The 23,942-nt window shown below is 50.0% G+C and overlaps 1 protein-coding gene across 3 annotated transcripts; it reads right to left on the bottom strand.

Annotated features, from left to right (window-relative positions):
• Window positions 1–315: 315 nt before the first annotated feature.
• On the bottom strand, window positions 316–21,241 carry PFKFB3 (6-phosphofructo-2-kinase/fructose-2,6-biphosphatase 3). 3 transcript variants are annotated; one of them, XM_062580463.1, is made up of 15 exons: window positions 20,972–21,241; window positions 15,120–15,245; window positions 14,573–14,669; window positions 14,173–14,239; window positions 13,435–13,509; window positions 13,073–13,129; window positions 11,347–11,471; window positions 10,563–10,770; window positions 9,091–9,237; window positions 8,634–8,738; window positions 7,541–7,670; window positions 7,272–7,334; window positions 7,041–7,105; window positions 5,313–5,483; window positions 316–1,018 (listed from the first exon to the last, which is right to left on the bottom strand). In XM_062580463.1, the coding sequence occupies exons 1-15, from the start codon at window positions 21,048–21,050 to the stop codon at window positions 989–991; spliced, it is 1,545 nt and encodes a 514-aa protein (XP_062436447.1). In that variant the 5' UTR covers window positions 21,051–21,241; the 3' UTR covers window positions 316–988. The 3 variants fall into 3 exon arrangements, with proteins under 3 accessions (XP_062436447.1, XP_062436441.1, XP_062436435.1); XM_062580457.1 differs by lacking the exon at window positions 5,313–5,483 and having other exon boundaries at window positions 20,972–21,127; XM_062580451.1 differs by lacking the exon at window positions 13,073–13,129 and having other exon boundaries at window positions 20,972–21,127.
• Window positions 21,242–23,942: the final 2,701 nt, after the last annotated feature.

Here is a 23,942-nt window from a genome sequence, read left to right as displayed (position 1 = left end):
GGGGGGGGGGGGGGGGACAAAACAGAAGAAAATGAAATAGTTACGCTCCTGCCACAAATAAAGTGCAAAAACTAAGCGCTTTCTACATGTACTCATATACACGCGTGTGCGAGCGTACATCGTAAAGCCAAAAAGCCATTGACAAGTGTATCTCACTGTGGCGTTTTCCAGTCACACATGAACTTCTGCACCCTAGCAAGACCTCTGGTCACCTCCAAGAGACTTGCACATCTGCAGAACACAGCCAGCTTAGCCTGTCCTGCAAAGACACTGGGGTCCAAACCACCTCCAAACCTCCTTTCCCCCCCCCCCCTCTTTTTTTTTTGGTTAAAAGTAGCAGTTTTTGCCTTGAAGGACTTCATGCAATGGCCTGTTGCCCTCTTTGCGTGCATCTCGCGTGCTCGGTGAGACCAGACGTGTGCATGCGACAGGCTGCAGCGTGAAGGACAGCAGCACAGTGCGTTAGGGGCCTTCATGAAAAAATAATAATACCACCAGTAGTAGTAGTAGTAATAATAATAATAGAAAAAAAATTAAAAGCCCCTTTGTCCCCCCCAACCCCATCTCTCTACTAACCCCATATCATTCATGTATATACACTCCACCACAAGATGGATCAGTACCAATCGTCTATACAAAAGTAGATTAAAAAAAATTGCCTACGCATGAAAATTAAATCTGGAAACCTCCCGTGCACGAGAAGCACTTTACAGCTTGCTACGACAGACCAGCGCGCCGGAGAGGAGAGCGGCACAGAGCCGCAGCCTCCGGATTCGGGGTGGTGAAACCACCTTTGCCCCAGGGGCTCCTCCTCCTCCTCCTCCCAGTTGCTCGGTGGTGTCCCTGCTCGATGGAGCGGCTCGCAGGTGAACAGGTTCGGGGGTGGAAGCAGCCGCAGGCCGAGGAGAGCGGATTACAAGCAAGCTGCAGAAATGACGATGGGATAGGAGCCGGCGTCGCTGGTGGGCTCAGGACCACGCCGACCGAGTCACGACGGCTTCTGAGAGTTGTTCATGTTCTGCAAAGGAGACAAGAGGAGACGGGTTGGACATTGCACGTGGCAACACGGACACCCCCCAGCTCTGCTGGGGACGCGGCCACGTCTTTCCGCATGCAAATAAAGAAGTGTGGGGGCGGGAGACAGAAAGCCACAACACAGGGCACTACAAAGCATCCACCATGGAGGGAGAGGACATCATCCACTGGAGGAGAAAGACGAGGGAGTTTGGCCACCTCCTCTCTTCTGCTGGCCCCCTGTGCACCGCCTGGGTTTAACTGCCAGGCACGGATTTGGCACATCCCAAACTCCGAAAACCTGAGCTAAAAGTCAAGGCCCCTGGTTATGCTGGGAAAAGAAGTCACCATCTGCCCACCCTTGACCACACCCCAATGACATCCTTTGGTGCCCTGCACCTACAGCTGTATAAAAAAAAACCCACCCGCTGCAGAGACCCCCAGCACCCCTCCACTACAGGCATTAGGGCACCCACACAGGACATTCGCTAATGCATGGCAAAGCTGCAAGCCTTGAAGATGACAAAAAACAGAGACAACAAGCTAAAAAGCAAGCCAGCACCACCACAGAGAGCAGTGGTCAGAAGGGGAGCATCCATTAGAGGAGAAGGCCAAGGAGTCATTGCAACAGGGATATTTTCTGATTCACAAAGCTACAGGAAAGAGGGGGTTGAAAAAGAGGCAGGAAAGGGTTAGGAAGGTTTCTCAACACTATATATATTCATATATATATACACACACACACACACACTTTTTAAAAGCTACCTAAATTGCCTCTTAGAAGCAAGAGGAATTGCAGCTGGACCCACAACACAAGCTACGAGGCAGAGGGCTGAACTGCTCTGTGTTATCTACAGCGACAGGGTCAGGGTTAGGAAAGCCACATGCACCACAACCATTTACCTTGGAAATATTAGTAAAGAGAAAACTTTGAGAAAATGACAAACGGGCCATCTTTAAGCATGAAAAGTGAAGGGGAGAAAAAGGGAAGGGGAGGAGGAGGAGAAACTGTAAATTGGACTGTTGTTAAAAAGCACGCCTTGGATCGCAGACCAAGCACAAGGACAAGAAACCATCTCGCTGGTCAGTCCCACGGCCCAGCTGTGCTCGGCCATCAGCTCCCCAAGGGCTTGAGCCCACAGCCAGGAGGACTTTCAGGTGTTCCCAGGCTCTACAGGGGTTTCACTGGCCCTGTGGCAGCCCACAGGTGGGGACAGGGGGCTTGTGCCACACCAGCCGTGTTCGCACCAGGATCCTCGCCACCAGCAAAGCCAATGCAGAGGAACTGTGGATGTCAGCGCAGCTTTCACACTGCCGTAGATGCAAATCAGGAAGGGAGGTAACTTGTACCTCCCTAAACCCTCTTTGGTTTAAGGGATCCTCCTCTTGGCTCCCTCAAAAGCAGTCTCTAAATCCAGCACTAGGTGGGTTGAAGCAGGCCCCCAGCAGCTGGAGATTTTAACTTGCTCCTCCAGGCCTACACCTGGGATACGTAGCCATCATCGCCTGGTCCGGCAGAGCTCTTTGTCTACCAAACCATCACGCAAGTACCTCCCAAAGGCTGCAAACTCAACATCAGTGTGCACTTTTGGTGCCCCAGAAAGTACTGAGGCACACAGTGCTTTTTATTACAGCACAGACAGGAAAAAAGGTGGAGGTAGGGATGGATAAAGACAAAAATACCTTCAAGGCAACCCAAGACAACCAAACACTTCATCATGGGTTTTGGCACCTATGAGCAGCATGGGGAGGAGAGCAGGTGTGCATGCCATGCTGAGCAGCTCAACCTCTGCATTCACCAGGTAGCAGCAGGTTGCTTTTCCCCAATGTATCTGTGAGCAAAGCTAAGTCTGATATTTCTAACCTCCCTTTTCCCCAAAGGACTTACTCTAAAAGGGAAGAAATGTGAGGTTCATCAGCTGTTACGTGCAAGCAGTATTGAATTCTGACCCAGCTGGTTAACAGCAAATCTCCCCCACTTCAGCCCACAAAATGAAACAGGATAGGCATGCACATAGGTTGCTGCAAAGCAGTCTAGGGAAGGCAAACTGGCCCCGACACACTGCCCCATCCTCAGCTCAACCCCAGCACACTGCTGACAACCAGCCAGTGCCTATTAGCTTCCTTCATAGTCTGTCACCAAACCAGGAAAAGAAAGGGGCAGGGGGAAGGAAAAAAAAAAAAAAAAAAAAAAAAAAAAAAAAAAAAAACCACACACACACATACCACACTGTGGCCTTTGAGAAGACATTTGAGCACAGCTTCCAAGCACTGCTGCTCTCTCAACTCAATGATGTAGCACAAAGTCAGACAGCTCCACCTTTAACCAGTTGTCCTGTTCCTACTTCCCAAGGATTTATCAGCACTGATCCAAGCTGCTGAAGCCTTGACTGTTCCTAACTTGTACATTAAATGCTCAAGGCTTCTTGCCTCCTGGCTAGAGCTACAGGAGCACAATGTCATTTTGTCCAGTCTGCCCAAGCCACCTCAGACTATTCCCCAAATCCAGTTTGGGGAAACTACAGGTGTAAGGACTCAGGGTCAGCCCAACTCTAAAAACATGCTCCTGCTCCCATGCAGGCAATGAAACCCTACCAGGCACTGAAATAAAAGCAAATAAAAGGGTTATATGCAACCAGGAGCCCACTGGAAAGACAGACAACCTGGATCCATCACCTACATTAAAGTGCTGTGCAGAGGAAATAGCTCAATGAAAATCCACTAGCATCTCCCAGGCACTGCCTGCCAAGGAAGAAGGTAGGAAATTTAGACAGTGTCAGTAGAGGGCAGGTGACAACTTGCTTGATTTCCCAACACAACCAGGATGTTTTAATCAAGCCAGAATACAGGTCGGATAAAACAGCATCCATAGTCTCATCTTCACCTTTCCTAACGCATATCCAAATTCCACTCACACACAGACATATTAACTCAAAAACCGTGCCCCAGCTCAGTTTCACAGCAACAACAAAATGATCAGTGGAATGGCAAGAGATATAGAAAGTGGATGGGAGGGGGATAAGATGCAAGAAGGTACTTACAGGCATGCCTTCCCTAGTAAAGGCTGTAAAGAGACAGAGAGAATGGAAAGAGAGGTGTCAGTAATGCAGCGCAAGAAGGGCAAAGGACATTTGATGTCCACAAGGGGCACCTGAGCAGAGCGCGTTTCCAAAACCTAAGCCAGTGGAGGGTTAGTTAGAAGACTCCACCAGCCCAAGCAGAGCCTCCCAAAGCCGAGACACAAACAAGCTGCCCCGTTTAGAACTAACCAGGATGGAAATGTTAATGCAAGACTGCCACGAAGCAGAGCAGGCAATGCTCAACACAGGTTGGAGGAGCTCTAAGGAATGCAGCATCCTTCCTAACCTCCACAGGGGCCTGGCCAAGGAAGGGGCAAGAGGACACCAGACAACACAGACAACAGGGCACTTGAAGAATGGACAGGCGAGACAGGAAGATCCAAAAAGCAGCTAGTGGGAAGGGCAGCATGGCGACAGCATTCCTATACACCTAGAGCTGCTCAGAAGGCCTTTAGAGGTGTCATCCCAGCTCCTCAGCCAGGAGAGGGAAGGGTGCTTTGTTCCTGGAGAAATGGGCATCAAGCAAGGTTTGGGCCACAACTCTTCAAAAATGGTCAGAAGAGGAGAGGACATACAGGCAGATCCTGCAAGGAGCAGCTGGCTCCCACCAGGCTGGGTGGCCAACCTAGAGTTAGTCAAATCCATTCGGCCTAAAAGGCAGGTACCACAGCAGCTGCACCCAGGGCCACAGGAGGTGACAGGGCTCCCCATGCCCAGCACTATCAAAGACTGCTGTTGCTCATTTTTGGTTCATTTTGCCTAGTGCTCCAGGAAGGAGCAGAGATCTGCAGGCAAAGATGGGCCCTGGTGGCTCCGTGCGGGAAGCACAAGAACATCTGCTTTATTGTAATACCTAGGACTACACTGGGGGCTGAGCAGAGCCAGGGCAAATCTTTTGGTCTCGTCTGCTCCCGGGAGCAGTTCCTCAGGGACTGACACCCCAGAGGTCAGATGGGGGATGCAGAGGCACCCTTTTAGATAATGTAGTTGATTCAGCCCAGATCTTTGGGGCTTTGTGATGTTTTCCAAATCAAAATTCACTGGGCGCTCCTGAAGCCAACCCAGTGTGGGAGGACAGCAGCCATGGGATGATTAATACATCTCAAACAGCAGCACAGATGGAGACAAAGTGAGAGCCGTTCCCCAGATTCAGGAGCGACAGAAGGAAGACGACAAACAATAAACAACAAGAACAACAACAAAAAGAGTTCAACTAACTTGTCCCGGCAGCTGCGAGGGCACTTCCTGAGGAACACAGCCTGGCAGGGCGGAAGAAACAGCCACATGCTCCTCAAAGCTGTTGATGCGAGGTTTTTTGGTGGGCTCTGGGCTTGCTAGAGGGGTAACGCTATTACGTCTCATGAGCGGGTTAGGTCCCTTCTTTGCTTCCTAAATTAGAGTGAGACAAAGAAAAATAAATAAATAAATAAAAAATAAAGAAAAGGGAAGAAGGCGACAGTTAAAGAAGCAGGTGTTTGTTTTTTTTTTTTTTTTTTTTTCTTTTTGGTTGTTTTCTTTTTAAAGCAGCCTCTACTTTTCCCCCCACAATCGCTGTTGACATGCAAAGGGCAACTTGGATGCATTGAAAGGCTTTGGATACCAAAAAAAAATTTGATGAAAAAGTTCAAGAACACAGCGTGATTTCCCAAGAAGGGGAGGGGAAAATAAGGCCCTGCACTCCAAATGAGATGAATTTTCTCCTCTCCTGAGCCTATGCCCACAAAAAAATTAAATATACTTTATTAAAAAAACGTAATAGTGGTAAAAGGCCATGACCTGAGCATGACAGAGACACTAGAGCAAGATGTGCCCATCAGTCTCCTCCTCCAAGCTGTTCTCTCTGACTCAGGGAGAGGTGTGAAAGCAAGAATAGGAAAGATGAGCCAGCCTGGGCTAGCAAGAAGGACTCAGGAAATCAGACCGAGTAGCCAGTGAGGATTGGTACCACGAGAATCTTGAATTCAAGCGATGGGGGATGGAGGAGCAGTGCCTTCAAAGCCAAGCAGAGGAATCAAAGCTCCATCCTAACTGCACCGCATGGGTCTCTTGGAAGTAGTCCAAGGCCCAGATGCCAGGAGGAAGGATTGGCTTCCTCCACAGGGAAAGAGAGGCAGCTGAGATGCTACTGCTTGCTGAGATCAGCAAGCAAAGAAAAGAAGTTGCCCCAAAAGGGGACAGGTCTGACCATCCACCACCCACCAGCTGGGCACATGTCAATACCGCACACAAACCAAAAGGGCACAGCACCTCATCCCTGCTGCATCTTGACCCAAGGGACACCAGCCCCACCAGTGTGGCCTCTGGAGCCAGGTGCCTTCCTCTGCTCCCAACACTCCTTCCTGCAGCAGTGCTGTGTCCTCCCAGCCCAACCACCACACAGGTGTTCCCCTGCTCTGGCCTCAGACCCTGTGGTAGTCACACAAAGTGCGTTGACTCTGTGTTACAGGGCGTTTCATCCCCTTCCTCCGCACTATGCAAGCACAAGGGATCTCCTTCCACCAGCATCTACCCCTGCGGCAACCATGCAAAACCATGGGTGAGCGAAAAAAAAAAGAGAAGGCAGAAATAGCTCAGCAAACTGTTGGCCCTGAACACTGCTAATCTACTGGGAGAGCTTGGAGAAGTCACCTTCTTCATCCATGGCTCCAATCTCACTCAGAAGAATGAATGACTGTACAGGCAAAATACAAAGACCAAGAAGGACCTTTCCATGGGATATAGGCCAGCTTTAATCTGGGCAAACATACCAACAAGCAGGCACATGCAACAGTCCTCTTTCCCTTTGCGGGGCAAGAACCCATCTGATGCTCCAGTTCTCCAGTGGCACTTTTGAGCCTCTAGCTAAGCAGTTCTCACCATGGCCACCCCCGAGAGTCCTTGCTGCTGTGTGACCATAGGAGAAAGAAGGTAGACCAAAGTATGGTTTTGAGGAAAAGCAACACTCACCTCTGACCGTTCCCTATGGGTGTTCACTGCTTCAACATTCAGAAAGATGGATTCCACCCGGCAGCCTGCAGAAGGGAACATACGGAGACAGAGGGCATCAACAACTCATCAGTCACCAGATGCTATGAGATGCTCAAAACCAGATATCTGACCATCTCCCAGAGGCAGCCTGGATTCAGATATGAGGTGCAAGTCAAGTACCTCCACATGTCAAGGAGAAATGCCACTCACCATAGGCTACCGGAGTCAGCTTCAACACTGTGTGAAGGGGACATTTCAGGTAGGGCATTTCATCTGCAGAGAAAGCAAAGCAGATAGGTTATCCTACGCCCTCTCCAACAGGGGACTCAAACACCTTGCTCCTCAGCACCTGTGGCTACCCTGTATGAAGAGATGCACACTCCAGATCCTGCACAGACATGCACACATCTCATCTCCTCCAAACCGTATCACCTACCCAGGCAGGAGAATGTTCTCATTGGTGGGTAAAGGGAGCTCACCTGCACTCTTGTCGAGGAAGTAAGCCAGGAGACAGCGCATAACAGCCTGGTGACAGATCACAAGGACATTCTCTTGTCTCTCCAGCTCCATGATGACTGGCTCTAGACGCTGCACTAGATCTTGGTAAGACTGAGAGAAAAGGGCAGGGAGATGGACATCAGGAAAATGAGGACATTGGTCATTGTCCTTGTCCATCAAATTTATGTTTCTACCTAAACCAATGTAATTATTGCTAAAAATGAACAAAATTCAAAGCCTCAATTTTGGACCATTCTGGAATGTAGCTATTTCTTATAGCCAAGGGATAAAGAAGCTCTTCATGTCTGAACCACAGTTGCAAAGAGTCTATTAAGGTAGGCAATAGCTACATCAAGGCTTCAGACATTCTCTCTCCATGGCCTTGAAATCTGACAGGTTTATAAGTTCTGAAAGGTCTGAAGCATTCTGGAGATAAAGCATTTTAAAGGGCTAAATTCATGAAGAACCAAGATAGATATCCAAAAGAAACCATAGATGTCCAGAGTCAGCATTAGACATCCTCAGACTTTCTCCTGCTGGGCCTACTGTCACTAGGATGTCTCCAAACATTAATTTTTCTCAAATATCTATATACATAGCTTTTAATTCAGGGTTTAAAAGCACAGTACAACCTAAGATATCATCCAGAACTGACACCAATTAACACCTCACTGATTCACACCTCAAAGGCAAATCATGATCCTCATGTCAGGAACAAATGGATCCATCAACCCTCAGCAAATGACACAGACAGCAGGTCTAGAAATCACTTCTCTAAAGCAACACAGCATGTGGAATGCACCAGAAACCTCCAAACGCCCCAACAAATTTTCTATGAAGTAAGTGGGACTGTTTGTTAAATGATACATTCTTTAATGAGATCTTTCCCTACCATGATCTTACATGAGCTGAAAGCAGAAGGCAAATGAGAGCCCTGACCCTTCTGGACTCTGGTTTCTGAAAGCACCTGTTTCTCCTCTACTGCCCTAATCTGAATGTATAGAACAATGTGAAAACAAAAATGCTGGTTTTTAAGTCAAAGTTACATTTCCAAGGGTCTCCTTTCAGACTTACCTCCCCAGAAGGATAGCGGTAATAGTATTTATCCTGATCACGTAAAACAAATTCCTCCAGATACTGCTCCTTGATCTCTTCATACGTCATTTCTTCACATACACCCTGCCAGGATAGGACATCCATGAGGTTACTGATCGCGTTCAGATCAACTGGTGCCGATCCACCCAGCATTCAACCCTTCTCCCAAACAAACTACCTTTAACCCCCTCAGTACTCAGCAACATAGCAGTACCAAGCAGAAATCCCAACATCTTAAAGAGTATCTGTATAAGGTAGAGCTAAGACAAGAAGCCAAATTGCAGATACTAGAGAAGAAAGTGTTCTCTTCCCCTTTCCTTAAACTCTCCCCAAGTAAGAGATTTAGGCAAAAATGAAAAGACCAGTGCTATCACCCCTTCTACCAACCCCCAATCAGCACGATCTGGCTGTTCCTATTACAATCAAGGTTGCTTACAGCGTCTATTTCATTGAGTGCCTTCCACTGCTCGTAAGGCAGCTGGAGAGCTTCTGCCGTTTGTATTGTCCTCTTTAGTTGGCTGGTCCAGATTTTGAGATCCTTTAGGTTCTGCTCCTCAACAAACTTGTTCAGTGCCAATGCAAACTGTGGGACACGAAGAAGAGGTTGGTTCCTAAACCACAACTTCCCACAGAGCCTTCCTCCCTCATTCCTAATAAGCGTTTCCTTCTCCAGCTCCTCTTACACTTTTGAAGCCAGATGTATTGGCTTCATGCTGTGAGGTGCATAGTGGCATAATACACATGGATCTTCAAGGGCCACATACATCATCTCACTGTTGCCTGTCAATTGGGCTTAAAGTATTTGCATTATACTAAAATCAGCTGAATTCAGGACAAATTCTGGTTGATTGGGTCAGAGATAGATTCCTTGGTTTTGTGACATGTCCTACTGCTGCATTTCCCAGAAGCAGTGGGAGACAGTTTTTCCAGATGTACTGGAGTAATGCTTGTCAGCTTGTTCGACCAGGTAATAGACTGATGAGAATCTGACCATTCAACAAAGAATGCACTGCTTGCATGAGCCTAATTTACTAATTAAAGTAAATTGAGGCAGTTTTGAAGATCATGGAAAGCAGAGGGATGAAAAGCGAAGGCTAAGTGTCCATGAAAGTTGTGATGAGGCCCTGGTCAGCCAGTAAAAGTAGATCTCCATAACAGCTAAAAGCTCATAAGGAATGACTGCCAGGGTAGGAGATCGGAGAATGGCAGAGGACAAGGTCATCACCTCATGCCATGAAGCAGCTGCACCAGGATCAAGAAATAGCACCACAACTTGGACTCTTATGCTGACTCTTATGGAAGATCCTAGACCTCTTGTAGTCATAGCTTTGTCATAAACAGAGCTAATCTGATTTATCCTGTAGTTTTTGATAATAGTCATATCTCAGATAACTTCATCTTCGTCACTCTATTTGGGCTTCAAAATGGTACAGGAAGTCAAAATAATTATTCAGTTTTCCTGGAGCATCTCCCTTGCCCATCTTCTTGAAGAACTGATTTGTGAGCAATCTGAAAGCATCATTTGAGCAGGCTAGCCCTACTGAAGAGTAGTGTAGTCCTCAGTGGGCGTGCAACACGGCTGCAGCGCATCCCACACTGCCTATCCTAGATCTGAACCAATGTCTGGATCTAAACTCAAGCAGTGAAGATACCCCTGCCCTTCTCTCCTGGGGAGGTCTGCAGCCCAACCTTTGTCAACCCCACCTACATGCAGGCACACAGTCAATGTGAACAGCTGAAGCATCTTGGTCTGAGCCCAGGCTCAAGCCTAAATTTAGCCAGCCCTGTAGGCAACCCCCGAGCACTGTAGATGGCCTCAAAGATGCTCTTTGCATCTCCTGCAGCCAAATCTCTCCTACAGCCTAATCTCTCCCACAAGCCATAGGGAAATAGTTCGTCCTCCCTTACCTTTTTGCCCCTGTTAGAAAGCCCCGAGTCACCTCCAATCTTCCCCTTGAGGTTGAACTCGCTCTCACCATGCCGACAGAGATAAATGGTGCGAGGCTGGACATGGATGTTCATTAAGTAGTAAACAATCCTGCTCTGGATGTGATCCTGAACCCTGTTGACCAGGAACCGCCGGCCAACATCAATGACTTTGATGAGAGAAAGTTCCCTAGGGAAAGCACACCAAGAGTTAGGGAGATGTGAGAGGAAAAAGCAGAAAGTGGGAAACACCATCCTCAAAAAACAACGTTGTGAGGTACCTCAGTCAATATAATCACCCAGCTAGAAAGATTTCTGTGAATAGTTTTTAACAGGTAGCCAAGAGGTAATGGCAGTTCATGGAGGGCTAAGTAACATCAGTGCAATTGCCACTTCTTCGTGCAGCAGTAAAGGAGATTAAATAAGCCTAGCAGGGAGTTAGTTCCATCCAGGATGGAGCAGCACCTCCTGAGCAGGATCATCCACACAGGGCACACAAGTTAAAACCAGACTTTCTGGGCCCAGAATGCCCTGGGAAGATTTGGATGCCCAACTCCTTGGCATAGGGCTGGGAAAAACAGTATAGTGCTTTCAAGTCTCAGAGAAAGAAGCCTGAATTTACAGTGAGATTTGGCTCAGACATTATTCAAATACGTGACTATGCTTGAATAGGAAGTGAAATGTAGCTCCATATTTCATTGCTGCTTTCTTGGGAAACAAAAGACCTTCAAAGTCAGCTTATTTGGAAGTCAGCAAAGTTTCTTACCGATCATAGTCATCCGGGTCAAGTGGCTGGTAGCTGGCCTGGTAACAATTGATTCTTTTCATAAAGTCCTCCATGGCATCGGTCGAATTACAATCCCGGTAATCAGGGCTGGACAACTTCACTTCCTGCAGCAGGGGAGAAAGCACACCGAAAGGAGCTGTCAGGAAAATTTCCAAAACGGACAGAGAAGACTGTCGCCCCGTCTGCAGCTCACAACAATCCTCCTACGCAAATATCAGGTTTCAAATCATGCCAAGTCTCGGCTGTCACCTGGGCCTCTTTACCTCATTTATAGTGAGGTGGAGAAGAAGCAAACTAGACCCAAAGCTAAGCACAAGATGAGCAGACCTGGTATAAGTCATTGCATTTCTGGTATAGAGAGAGTGGAAAGTGCATGATTTTAGAAAAGACATTTGTCCTCAGCTTTGTGAGCAAATACAGCTCCCAGGAGTTACAGGGCAACCTGGCGGTGCCTCAGTTTCCCATCTGAGGTAGCAGGATAACAGCATTTGACCTCCTTCCGTGGATGATTTGCTTCAAGATAACTGGGGTGAAAGATGCTAGAAGCGAGCAATACAGATATCTAGAATCTTCCTGGATGAAGCTCTGCCTGTGTATTTTCTGCACTGATGCTACCACCATTCAGTTGCAGTGCCTTGTGAAGCAGAAGCCTACATACAAGCTAGTAGTTCATTCTCTCCCCCTTCAAGCACTAGTTTCTATCAAAGAAAGGGATCTTGCAAAAATCCAGCTTTGGGATGTTTTAGAGAAAGGGGTGGGGGAGGGGGAAGATATATCAAACTGAGCATTTTATTAGTATCAGGAAGAGGATTTTGTGTGCAGACTTACAGTAAGCTGGTAGCTTGCCATGGGGCATCAGCTACCAGCAAGAGCAAATGCCATGATTTCACCCCCTACCCTGGGTGCCCACGGTGGAGCCTGTGGGGCAGGAATAAACCCCAACAAAATGATCTCACAGGCTTTGGAGATCTTGCAATGCATTCCTAGACAGTGTAAAAACAACTCGAAGTTCAGACATACAACTGGAAATAAGGCTAGAACACAGCCCAGTGGAGAAAAGGACTTCCATTACAGTTAATTATAACTAAATAGACTAATTAGCTTCTCTCTGCCCTAGCCAAGTCTACCGGGCAAAGGGGCATTGCTGATGGTGGGAGATCAAAGATCCAGCATCTCCCAAAGGAGCCTGCAAAGCAGTGTTTTACGTTGCTTTCCCAGTCAAGTTTTCAGCTAGTGGCGAGAAACCTCTAAGCTTGGCTGCTGTTCTTCTCCAAGCAGACCCCAAATACATTTTGAAACACTATGTGGCCGACAACACTAAGTCTGACTACTCTCCGATGGGCTTTAAACCCCCAAACTACACTCATCACTTCCAAAAACTGGGAGTTTGTGGTCACTGAAGCCTACTGAATGCATTTCTCCCCTCAATGTTAAGTTACATGTCAACATGTAACTTGAAAAGGAGAATGGGACAGTGCTGGCAAAAGGCTAAGACAATTTTTGGATTCATTACATCCAGGTGGCTGGCCCTGGGTCAAGGGAGATAAGAGTTCCTCTCTCATTCCAGGAGAAATAAATCAGAAAAAGACAAAAACCTCCTAACCCCTCAACTGACTGGCTCTGGTACAGGCCAAGGGGGAAATAAATAAATAAATAGAAACCACACTATATAAAAGTTTTTTTAAAAAGATGTTTCCACACTTACCATAACATTGGTAGCTACCACAGTGGGATCATTGCAGACTGACTCAATGAAGAACACCTACAAAGCAAAGTAAAACCCACCTGAAGGCCAGAAACAAGGTTTACAGCATTCAGGCAGCTCCTCACTCAATCCGGGCTCAACCCACAGAGCTCGCCCTCAGCCCCACTCCCTTCCCCTTTCTTCTCTGAGGCTTTAGACCGGGAAGGAAGGAAGCATTTTACATCTGTGATCAATCCAACAGGGAAACCGCACTCCCTCTTACACAGGAGCATCATGAGGACATTATGTTACAGAGAAAAAGTTAGGTCAACAACATGTTAAGGGGAACTATGCAGTACCAGGGGCAGCCTAATGGTACCAACCTTGAATCCATTTTCTTTGGCAAAGTTTAAGATCATCCCTCGCCTCTCTCGTGTTGTATTGGTAGCATCAAAAACCTTTAGAAACACATATATTTGGTTTAACATTTAAGAATGCTGCGTTTCCCACCAATCCCTTCCTCAACCTAAATCCAAGTGGATCAGCAGATATTTTGCAAGAGCCAAGCTCACACAATTCACAGTTCTCTCTCTCATTAAGGGCATCAAGGAACTCACGGGAACTGCATCTCCTCGGGAGCATCCTGTCTCGCTCAAATGGGCCAGAGGGCTCAGAAGTTACTGGGGAGACCAGCAGAGAAATGTGATGGCTTGAAAGTGCCTTCCATTGAAACCCAGCCCCAAAATACAGGGGGGATAACCAACAGACACACTAAAATAGTCCCTGAGGAATGGATGGGAGGCACTAGAGCATTTGCTGATTACAATGCTCAGCTTCAAAAGAAGGAAACATTTTGATATATGGGGGTATATACAGGGGATACACTGAATGGAAAAAAAAAGGAATTAAAAAAAACATTTTTTTGAGCTCACGCAAGATCCACAGCTTCAATTTTGGGTTTAAAGCAAAATGCACCCATGATGTCAAGAGTGCAAGATGAGGGTGCAAAAGGCCCAGGCAACCCCTTTTTCTCCAGGTAGCATAGCTGGAGTAGCATAAACTGTGCAGGAACCAGGAATTCCTTTACAATCAAATACAGCAAAGGGTTTCTCCAAACTCACCGCAATCTGGCCAGCCTCCTCAGTCAGGTACAGCTTGACATCTCGCAAGGCAGCTAGGGCACATTGCCTGCAAAAGAGAGGCGACAGTCGCGTGTTCCTGATATCCTTTGAGATGCTCGCGTCTGCCAGCATGCAGACCTTTCCCACGCCTCCTCCCCTCCTTTCAGTCCCCCTTCCCAAGCAGGACAATGTCCTCAGCTTGCCTAAAAACTGTGAGCTGAGCACGCCAAATCCATAGGACCGAGCGGGCGAAGCCTCAGCGGCGATCAGGCCCTCGCTGGGTGGCCAGGGAGGTCTCAGCTCCAGTCTTTCCGTCTGGCATGTCCCAGGGGGAAACCCACTCTGGCCTCAGGCTTCACCACCCGTTTGGGCACCAGGCAGCCGCAGCACCCGCTTTTACCTCCTGACTTTCATGGCCTCCTCGTTGTCAGGGCGGAAGAAGTCGTAGGAGCTGTAATGCTTCACTGCCTCGCGGCGATATTCTCCCACATTGAAAACTGCACGGGAAAGGCAAAGACCATCAAAGCCAAGAAGAAGTATCAGCTGGGTTCAGCCAGTTCCCACCATGGGAGGGAGGGAGGGAGGCAGCTGGGAATCCCCACCTCCCCTTGTCATGCATAGAGAGTGCCAGCCCTGCAAACCTCGCTGGTCCCCTGCCCATGGCCCAGAGCAACACCCTGGAGAGGGTTGCTCTCCAGGTCAGAGCCCAAGCATGGAGGAGGGCGGCACAGCTTAATTTTCAGCTATGACTGCTCCCATGGATGAAGCTTTCCAGCTATTCACTGAGCAGAGACATCCTTGGAGCAAAAGGCCGTCCCTTGGTCTCCATGTGAAGGAGCAACATCTACTGCAGCAGATGGGACTTGATGACATGGACATCTTTACTAGGGTGATCTTTGAAAAGTCTCCTATGGCTGAACCACCCTAAAGAACTCCAAAGGCCTCACCTTTCGTAGGGACACCAATCCAGTTGAGGTAGCGAGTCAACTTCTTGGAGATGTAGGTCTTCCCACGGGCTGGGAGGCCAACCATCACTATCACAGTGGGTGAATTGGCAAGCTGTGGCCCACAGGCTACAAGAAAGAAGAGAAAACAACACAAATAAGCATTAATCTGCCAGTTCATCTTGTGTCAATCCCACGAAGCACTTGCTTTAATCCAGTTCCTTGGCAGCTAGAGGAAAATCAAGTGTTCCTCATGCACCACCTTCTGCCCAGTGCCTCAGCTTCCTACAAGCCTGGACAACTGAACCAGTGAACCTATCAACTCATTTTTGCAACGAGAGATGCTAAATGAACATGTAGGAGCAGGGATGGATAGCAGCTGGCTCCATGGCCACCTAGCAGTGAGGCAGAACAGCCATGCTGATCCAAATTCACCCAGGTGCCACCCAGGTCAGAGATGGAAGCCACAGACTGACAGCTAAGACAAAACCAGGATATCCTAATGGCTGAAACATGAGAAAAGGACTAAGTAACCTCCAAGAACCTCTACACCTCAGTTTTCTAACTTGAGAAATCAAGGTAAATGCAACCTATTCTCATAGTTTTGCCAATTTTATGAAAACTGAAAGGATGACCAAGGATTTAGTAGAGTTCTCAGTTTTCACTGGATTTAAACACAGAAACCCTTGCAGCACAAACTGAGAAAGGTTTGCCCGAGGATGCTGCTGACTGATGTGACCTTGCGGATGCTGATCCTTTCCTTGGCAGGGTTCATGAAGGCTCAGGAAGATCTCAGCCAAAGCAGGTCTTGGCAACACCGTTTCCCGTTCAAAGACTTTCCCGACAGCCCAGCACACAGGGATGGCAGGCGCCCAAGTGGAGCCGGTGCCTGGCGAGCACTCACCCCAGCAGCTACGGCAACACGGCCACCCACGGACCCAAGCGGCAGCACCCACCAAGGCTTCGGGTGGCGGCAGGGGGAGATCGGGCTAACCAGCACCCAGGGAGCCCACTTCAATAACACAGGCCTCGTTCACATTTTCCCCTCGCTCTTTCGGCCAACATAATTTCATCCAGCCTCATGGAGCCTCCCTGATCATTGCAGGCTGGTTTGGTGGAGAGAATAAATTAAAACAAAGAGACCAAAAACACCCCCACAAAAATCCCCCCGAAAAGCAAACAAAAAACCCCAAAGATTTCAGATGTGGCCACTGTGCTAAAACAAACAAACAAAAAAACCCAAACACATAGGCCTGCACTGCCCTACAAGACTGAGATAACCCTCAGAGAGCAATCTCCAAAAACCTCTGCTAGCTTTCAAGCTAATGCACAAGCAAATACAACCAACCACTTTCCTGAAGACATACAGGGTCATAACACTATTAGTGAGCTGCAGAATCAAGAACATTTAAAAGCAGATATATACAAGTGACTTATCTCTCTTTCCTTTTTTTTTTTTTTTCTTTTTTTTCCCTAAATCTGCTTTAAGCTGGTTTCTTTTTTCTCCCTCTCTGCTCTGGTTTAAAGAGGAGCCTGTATCAAACAGCTGGGGAGAAAAGAATAAATAAAGAAATACAGAGTCATCAGTACACTGATGACATGACAAGTTAGAAAAAGAAACTCTTCTCCCATTCAACCCAATTGCATGGCCAAAAAGCAGACTAATCAGCTTCCAGGTTGCCCAGGCGAATCACTGCTACCCCCAAAAATCCTTGAGGAAATGAATTTTCTGCTTCAGTTCAAAGGAAATTGCTGAACCGAGCAATTTGAGAATTTTCCTATCCCGCTCTCCTGCCCAGTTCCAGCAGCACGAGCGCTGTCTGGGGGCAGCATCCCTCTTCCCTGCCCGCCTTTCCACCCCGCTCCAGGATCGCCCCGGCAGCGGGGCCGGGACCTTCACATGGAGCTACACACGGTGTTACACACGCGGGCGCCGAGCCAAACGCCGGAGACGCGGCGGCGGAAGATCCTAATGACTCCTAATGGCATCTGGATTAGAGAGCCGCCTTTCATGCCGCCCGGCATCGTGCCGGGCATCACGTGCGAGGAATCCTTCCAGGGCATCTCTAGCCCGCTTTTCCGGAGCGAGCCCCGACACCTCGCCGCAGAGGAAGGCAAGGAGCCAGCGGCTGACGGGAGACCCCCCCCCCAAAAAAACCGCAGCTTCGCCTGGGCACGCGCGCAGGGTGGCCTCCCCCCAACCCTGGTCCTCTCCCCACTGCCGATCCAGTGGGATCGGGGGAGCTTCAGTGGAGCTGCCGCAACTTGGTGATGTGGGGGGAGACAGAGCAGTGGGTCAAGGCGGGCTCTTCTCAGCTGCAGAGGGCAAACCACCCCAGAGGTGTGCCGGGAGCTCACGAAACACAAGCGTTTAAGGGCGAGAAATATCCCTCTCCTCCTAATTAAGGACTCCAGCAACCACTAGAGAAACCAAATTCAGGCCACAGGAAGGAGTGAAGGCGACAGCATCCAGGACAGGGGAGAAAAGCCACTCGTCATCTGCTCGTCTGTCTTGCCAAAGCCAACTCAGCAGACAAGAGATGAGAAAACTATCCGAAAGAGGCGGTATGTTTTTTTTTTTTAATATATATATTCTCATTCTTCTGCATTCCTCAGGGCGTAGCTGCCCTCACACTCGCTTTTGGGCAACCTGTCTCAGCAGAGCTTGGCTTTGAGCACCCAGGGCAGCTCCCACCGATTTCAAGGACAAGCGTCTACCCTGCACGCTGGGGTGCTGAAGGGGCTGTGCAACTCATCCGGAGAGAAGCTTCTTTTCTCTCTGGCTGAATAGGGTGGATGGCAACAAGCTGACATCCTCGACCAATATCTGGAACAAGCCTTTCTTTTGCACCAAAGAACAGCCATGTACTAAATGGAAGTGGGGGCAGGAAGAGGAATATCTGCACAGAGGAGAGGAACTCCTCCTTCCCCCACCTGCCAGCAGATAAAAGATCTCAGAGATGGGAGCCAAGAGGATTAGGAGCCATTAGTGTCATCAGTCCTCCACGGGGACAATGCGGTGCACTGTCCACCCCTCTCCGGCTCCAGACAGCTAATTGCAACCGTCTCGGCGCTCACCCTGCGTGCGCGCACGCGGCCTCGCCGGCTGCTGCGCCGGGGCCAGGCACCTGCGTTGGAGCAAGCCCCCTCCTCCTCCTCCAACAGCTGTGCATGGAAAGATCCCAGATCCGCATGGACTGCTGAGGAGCATCGGAGCGGGGGAAGCACTCCCCACCAGGCATCGCGGGGGCCTTCGGGTCAGGAGCCCGCACCCAAGCCCAGCTAGACCGCGAACGCCTGCGGCGCAAACGCGCCCCAGCAAACTTTGAAGCAGGGATGAAACACAAGCCGGTGTTTGGCTCCGAGTGCTTCACAAAGACCCAATTCATCCCTTCTTTTGGAAAGGAGTCAGGGATTTCAATGCATATTCATTCCCCATTATTGACATCTATTGATGTAAGTCAAGGTCAGGGAGGACTCTCCAAAGACTCCACTAGTAAGTTTAGGAGCTCCTCGCTCCTAGTTGCTGAAAGCCAGTGCATGCCCGCTCTGGTTCTTCACCGGAGCGGGTAGAAGGAAAAACAGCAGGAAATTTGCCTCTAGAAAACCAAGTTAAGTCAAACATCCACCTTCTCACTCCTGCTGTTTTTACCATCTCCTTGATGCATTCGCCCCCCTCTCCCCAAAGCTGATGCTCTGCAATAGTCTGTTAAGACTATTTTTTCCCTCTCCTCCTGATTCTTTTGCACGCTCACCCAGCACCTGAGCATTTCACGTGCCCGTGCTGGCAGCGTGCAGGCGCCGAGCCAGCAGCAGCTGCCTTTCCTCCTGCAGCATCCCCCACCGCGCGAGCCCCCTCCCCTCGCCAAGGGCTCTGCCCATAAAGCCGCCACGCCAGCGACGGCGGCTCGCCTTCGCGGCCCCTACGTGAGCGACGTGCAGCCTGGCGGGAATTTAATGGACCGCCGGCGAAAGGCCCGGCCGAAGGCATCGTATCGCACCCGGCGTCCCCCTCGCTCGCTCCCCGCCGCCGCCCCGCCAGGACGCATCGGGGCGCCCGTGGTGCCGCCGCGCTGCTCTGTGCCACGGCACGTTAATTAACATCACCTCTTAGAAAAAAAAAATCCTCTCTGAGTTTTAAAGACTTGAAAGGGCCCTAAAACTCAAACATCCGACAGCTCTTCACCAGCAGATCACAATGAATGATGCCCCACAGAAACTAATTAGAAGCCACACGATGGTATTAACTATTCCCCCCTCCTCCCCCCCCCGGGGCCTTGGTATGTTAAAGTACACTAGTTTTCCTCTTTTGCAAGGGAAACATTGTCCCCTGTTAGGAACCATGCGGATAAAATATCCAAAACCACTGGAAAGGGCTACGCTTGCGAGGGATTTCCTTCAAAGGTGTCCCTACGCAGGGCAGTCTTTTGGGGAAAAGAAAAAAAAAAAAAGAAAAAAAAAGGAAGAAATCAGATCAAACGGATACATCTGCAAAGCATTAAGCCAATTCCCCCAGCCAGGAGACATTTTACCCCGCTGAAAGCAAAGCCCTGTGGCAACCCAGATGTTCAGCCTGTTGCTGAAAGCCATTTCTGAGGCAGCTTATGCTGCTCATCTGACCTCGTCTCCCGGGCGTCTCCGGTAGGGCTCAGGTCAGGTCATCTCTTACGGTATGCGTGACCCATAGCCAGAGGGTGACACGGGAAGTACGTCTCCCACACTGGCAAATTAACAGGGTCAACAGCCAGGATAATTTTTTATTTAATTATTTTTTTAATAGGGGGAATTTTCCTGGCCAAGGGAAACAAAGGTCCCAAGTGACTTTAAAATGCAGCCGCCTGTTAAATAAGAGCATCGGAAATACTGATTCAAACTGGCTGGGCAACTTTCATCCATTTCCACATTGCAGAAGGCCATCTCCCCCATCCTTCACCAAAAACATGTGCAAGGAGTCCTGTGATGCTTTCTATAGTCGTCTGGAGTTGCACAACTGGCAGGCTGCCAGTTTTGACACTGGGCAAGTTAAAAGTGCCGGTTCTCAGCTTTCATCATATTATGATGCATGATTTGTATTTCAGTAACACCTGGATGACCCAAGCATTTGCCTCTCTATATTATATTTTTATTTAATTGCAGAATTCAGTTTTAAACCCAGGATGCTGCCTGCACTTTCAAAAACGAAGCAAAGCACTGCAAGAGCTCCAGCGCGCTGTCTTGCTTGGGGATTTTTAGCACCAACTAGCTCCCTTCCACCTGCCTCCTATCTCATCCCAAGCACAGTGGGGCCTGGGAGAGCACCAGCGGTTGGGGATATCTCAGGAGGTTCGGCACCACCCCAAGTCCAAAGTCACGGACAAGCCCCAAAGTAAAGCTTGAAAATCCCAGCTGAGCTGGTACGTGAGGGCCACGGTTAACAACCTGTCTCATGCCCCTGTAATCCTAGGTGCATGAGAAAGCGGGGGAGAGGTTGGAAAAAGTGGGGAGCAATTAGGTCAGGCCCCATCTCCGCGGCTTGGCATCGTGGTCCAGGCAGGGATCAAGGCAGGCGTGAGACATCCGCACCGGGGCGGCAGCGCCGGGACCATCCTCCGCGCTCCCGGGGCCGGCAGCGATGCGGCCGCGGGCAGGATGCTGCAGCGGGAAGGGGCAAAAAAAGCTGCTGATCAAAATCTATTTTTTTTTCTCCACGTGGGGAGAAGGAAAAAAAAATAATAACTAATAAGGGAAATTTGGAAGAGAGCACGGAGCTCTGGGAGGGGCCGCTGCCAGGAGCCTCCCCCGACCGCGCAGCGCCCCCCGCCCCCGGCCGCGTGCAGCGCCGAGCACCCCCGATCCCCCGGCCGGGCCCTACTCACAGCGGCGGGGCAGAGCCGGCCGGTTGTCGTTGGGCAGCCAAATCTTCTGGATGCGGCTTTGCGTCAGCTCCATGGGCATTTTTAAAACAAAGCTCTTTTTGCGCTCCGAGTCCACCTTGCTGCGTTTGCACGGGAGAGGGAGGAGGAAAAGAGGAGAAGAGGGAGAAGGAGGAAGGAGAGAAAAAAAAAGAAAGGGGAAAAAAAAAGAAAAAACAAATGCCTTTTTGTTGCAGCCGCTGCTTTGGGGGTTTATTTGCCCTAGCGGCTGTAAGCGCTTTCTGCCGCTTCAGGGAGGCTCTTTCAGGCTTTAATGCGGCGGAAGGAGGGAGAGAGGGAGGGTTTCAGGGCACAAAGCCGGCACGGCAATGAATATATAAATAAATAAATAAATAAATAAAACGCCGCTCCCCGCCTGTCCCGGGGGAAGGATGGAGGAAGGAAAAAAAAATTAAGGCGAGTTCCGCCGCTAATGTTTTACATACAGATGAAAAAAAAAAAAAAAAAAAAAGGAGAGAGAGAAGAAAAAGAAAAATAAGGAAGGAAAAAATGGGATTTGCGGCCGGCGAGGAAGGCGGCTCGGGGCTGCCGGCTCGCTTTCGCTCTCTCGCCTTGCAATGGGCCGGCAGCCGGCGGCCGACTCCTATTTCTAGGCGGCCAGGCCGGCCGGCAGCCGGCGGCTCCCCGCCCCGCGGGCGGGGCCCGGGCCGGGCCCGGGGGCGGCGGGGCCGCGCTGCCGCCTGCCGCCGGCCCCCCGCACTGCAGCGGGGACAAAGGAGGCGCCTTTGTCCCCCTGCCCCGTGCACGTTTTGCTTAGGCCGGGGGCTGCGGTGGGGGGGGGGGGCACACGGACAAGCTGGAGCCCTCCCCGTGCAATGCTTTGCAACCCGCTCCGGGGGCCGTGGGCGGTACCGGCGGCGCCCCCCCCCCCTCCCCCGTAGTGCGCTGAATAAATTAAAAATAGCCTTTAAAAATTAAATAAATAAAGGATTGATGGGGGGGGGGAGCAAAACAGAGCTTTCCTACCCCCTCCGCGCTGCGCGCAGCCCCGCCTGTACCGCGTTATTTATTTAATTATTTTTTTCTCTCCTCAAGGAAAGGAGGGGGCTCCCAAGCGAGGAGGAGGAGGAGGAGGGTGGGCAGCGCTCCGGCACGTCGCTCACGTCGCACATGGCTGGGGCCTCCTCCCGCGGCGGGGATGCCCTAGCCGCCGCGGCGCCCCGCCTCCGCGCCGCTGCGCGGCAGCGCAAGCCCCGCGGGCAGGGCGCAGCTCCCGCGCGGCCACCAGCCACCTTCGCGGGGGTGGGAGAGGGCGGTGGGAGCTCCCTTCTCACCTAGGTACGATTTTTTAAAAATTTATTTTATTTTCATTTTTACTCTAGCAGCTGGCTTGTGGCAGGTGAGCTTTCAGGCTTCAAACAAGCTATTAAAAGCAGCCCCTTGGTAATAATAACCCCCCCCCCCCATTGCACAGAGGGACGAAGAAGTTGCTATTTGCAACTAAAAGGCGGCAGGAGAAATCTGTGACTCATCCAGAAATAGGCACTGGGCACTTGGGGGGGGAATAAAAAATATATATATAAATAAAAATAAACCATTGTGCCTGAATTTTTGGCTGTCAAGATGCCCCTTAGCCCCCCAGAAGGCAGAGCAGTGGGGTAGATGCCTGCTTGGCCTAAGGATAATTTCGCCCAGGCCCAGGCCCACGGCGTAAGCCGCACTGCTACGCGCCGCGTCCCTTCGGCTCCGCGGGTGGGATGTGAGGCAGCAAACGTGCCCGCTGGTATGAAGTGGGGAAATAGGTAAATATTTCAGAGCTGGAAAGAGCTGTAAAGTTTAGGAGCAGTGCCTCTGCTTTGGTGGGTTTGAATAGAGCAAATTCAGCTTGAAAACTAAAATGCCACTAAGTAGTCACTCGGGTACTTAAAATGTTCGCTAGCCTCTTACATCAGGGATCTCCCACCTCTAGAGGCAGAGGCTTCTATTTTTACAGCATCTAGAGAGAACGTGCATTTGGCTCTGTCCTTATACGAAGCCCACGCTGATGGAGTAAAAAAACACGTAATGCTTCCTTCTGCCTGGGAAAAAAAAACTAGATTCACTGGCAGGAATGAGGGAGCTGGGAAAGATTCACGGATGACGGGAAAGGAAGTGCTGCGGCGAGCGGAGGTGCCGAGGTGCAAGGGGGGGGTCAACCAGCTAGACACCAAATGCAGCTCCCAGACCTGTGACGGTGACTGCCGCACCGCGCAGGGAATGCATCCTCAGGAGAGAGCAGAAGACCTTCCTCCATGCGTTCAATAGCTGTTGGCCGTCGGTTTTCCCCACGGGAACCGCGGTCCGTTCCAGGAGCTGCTTTCGAGGCCACCCCCGAAGGAGGTGGGCTGACGGGACCGGCCACGATCGATCGATCGCTGCTTATAAATCAACCCTGGACCTGCCCCCACTGAGGTCCACGGAAATTTGGTTCCCACACTAAAACGCAAGAGGAGGAAAGGAAGCTCACGTGACGCGGCGTGTGTGGGCATTCCCCTTCCTCTTCCAGCAGCTCGGCCCTCGTCTCCGCAGGTTTTCTCGGAAGGCTCCGGCGGCTGCTCGGAAGATTAGCGCCCCCCGAATACGAAAGTGAAACTCCGCCTGAGTTAAATTCACAGTCGCTTTGAATTAGACCCACCTAGCAATTCTTGGCTAAAAACTCCTAAATAACTGGAGCGTAAAGTGAGACCGTACTTAAATGCCTAAATAAATGGCCCGATTTGCAAAAGCGTGAACCCCCAGCTGCTTCGAGGCAGGTCAGCTGGAAGAAGCGTTCATTACTATTTATAAGGCACTTTCACCACCGCGAGAGCATTGCCTTGCAAGCAGGACAGTGCTAGGTGCAGAAAGGCATTTTTTTTTCTTTTTCTCTCAAATCCCGCTCCGTAAAAACCTTTATTAGGAGGCTTGATGGGTTTGGAAAGTCCCATCCTGAAGG

This window comes from Rhea pennata, chromosome 1 (genome assembly GCF_028389875.1).
Source record: "Rhea pennata isolate bPtePen1 chromosome 1, bPtePen1.pri, whole genome shotgun sequence".
NCBI classification, from domain to species: domain Eukaryota; kingdom Metazoa; phylum Chordata; class Aves; order Rheiformes; family Rheidae; genus Rhea; species Rhea pennata.
Note: the sequence above shows the minus strand (reverse complement) of the source record. Positions and strands in the feature narration are given on the sequence as shown.

Excerpts from the sequence above, each read along its gene's own strand:
- PFKFB3 (XM_062580463.1), bottom strand. The coding sequence starts at position 21,050 with ATGCCCATGGAGCTGACGCAAAGCCGCATCCAGAAGATTTGGCTGCCC. Across the intron at positions 15,246-20,971 it reads GCCGGCTCTGCCCCGCCGCT|CCTGTGGGCCACAGCTTGCC; the intron begins GTGAGTAGGGCC and ends TCTTTCTTGTAG. Across the intron at positions 1,019-5,312 it reads CCTCGCAGCTGCCGGGACAA|AACATGAACAACTCTCAGAA; the intron begins GTTAGTTGAACT and ends TCTCCTTTGCAG.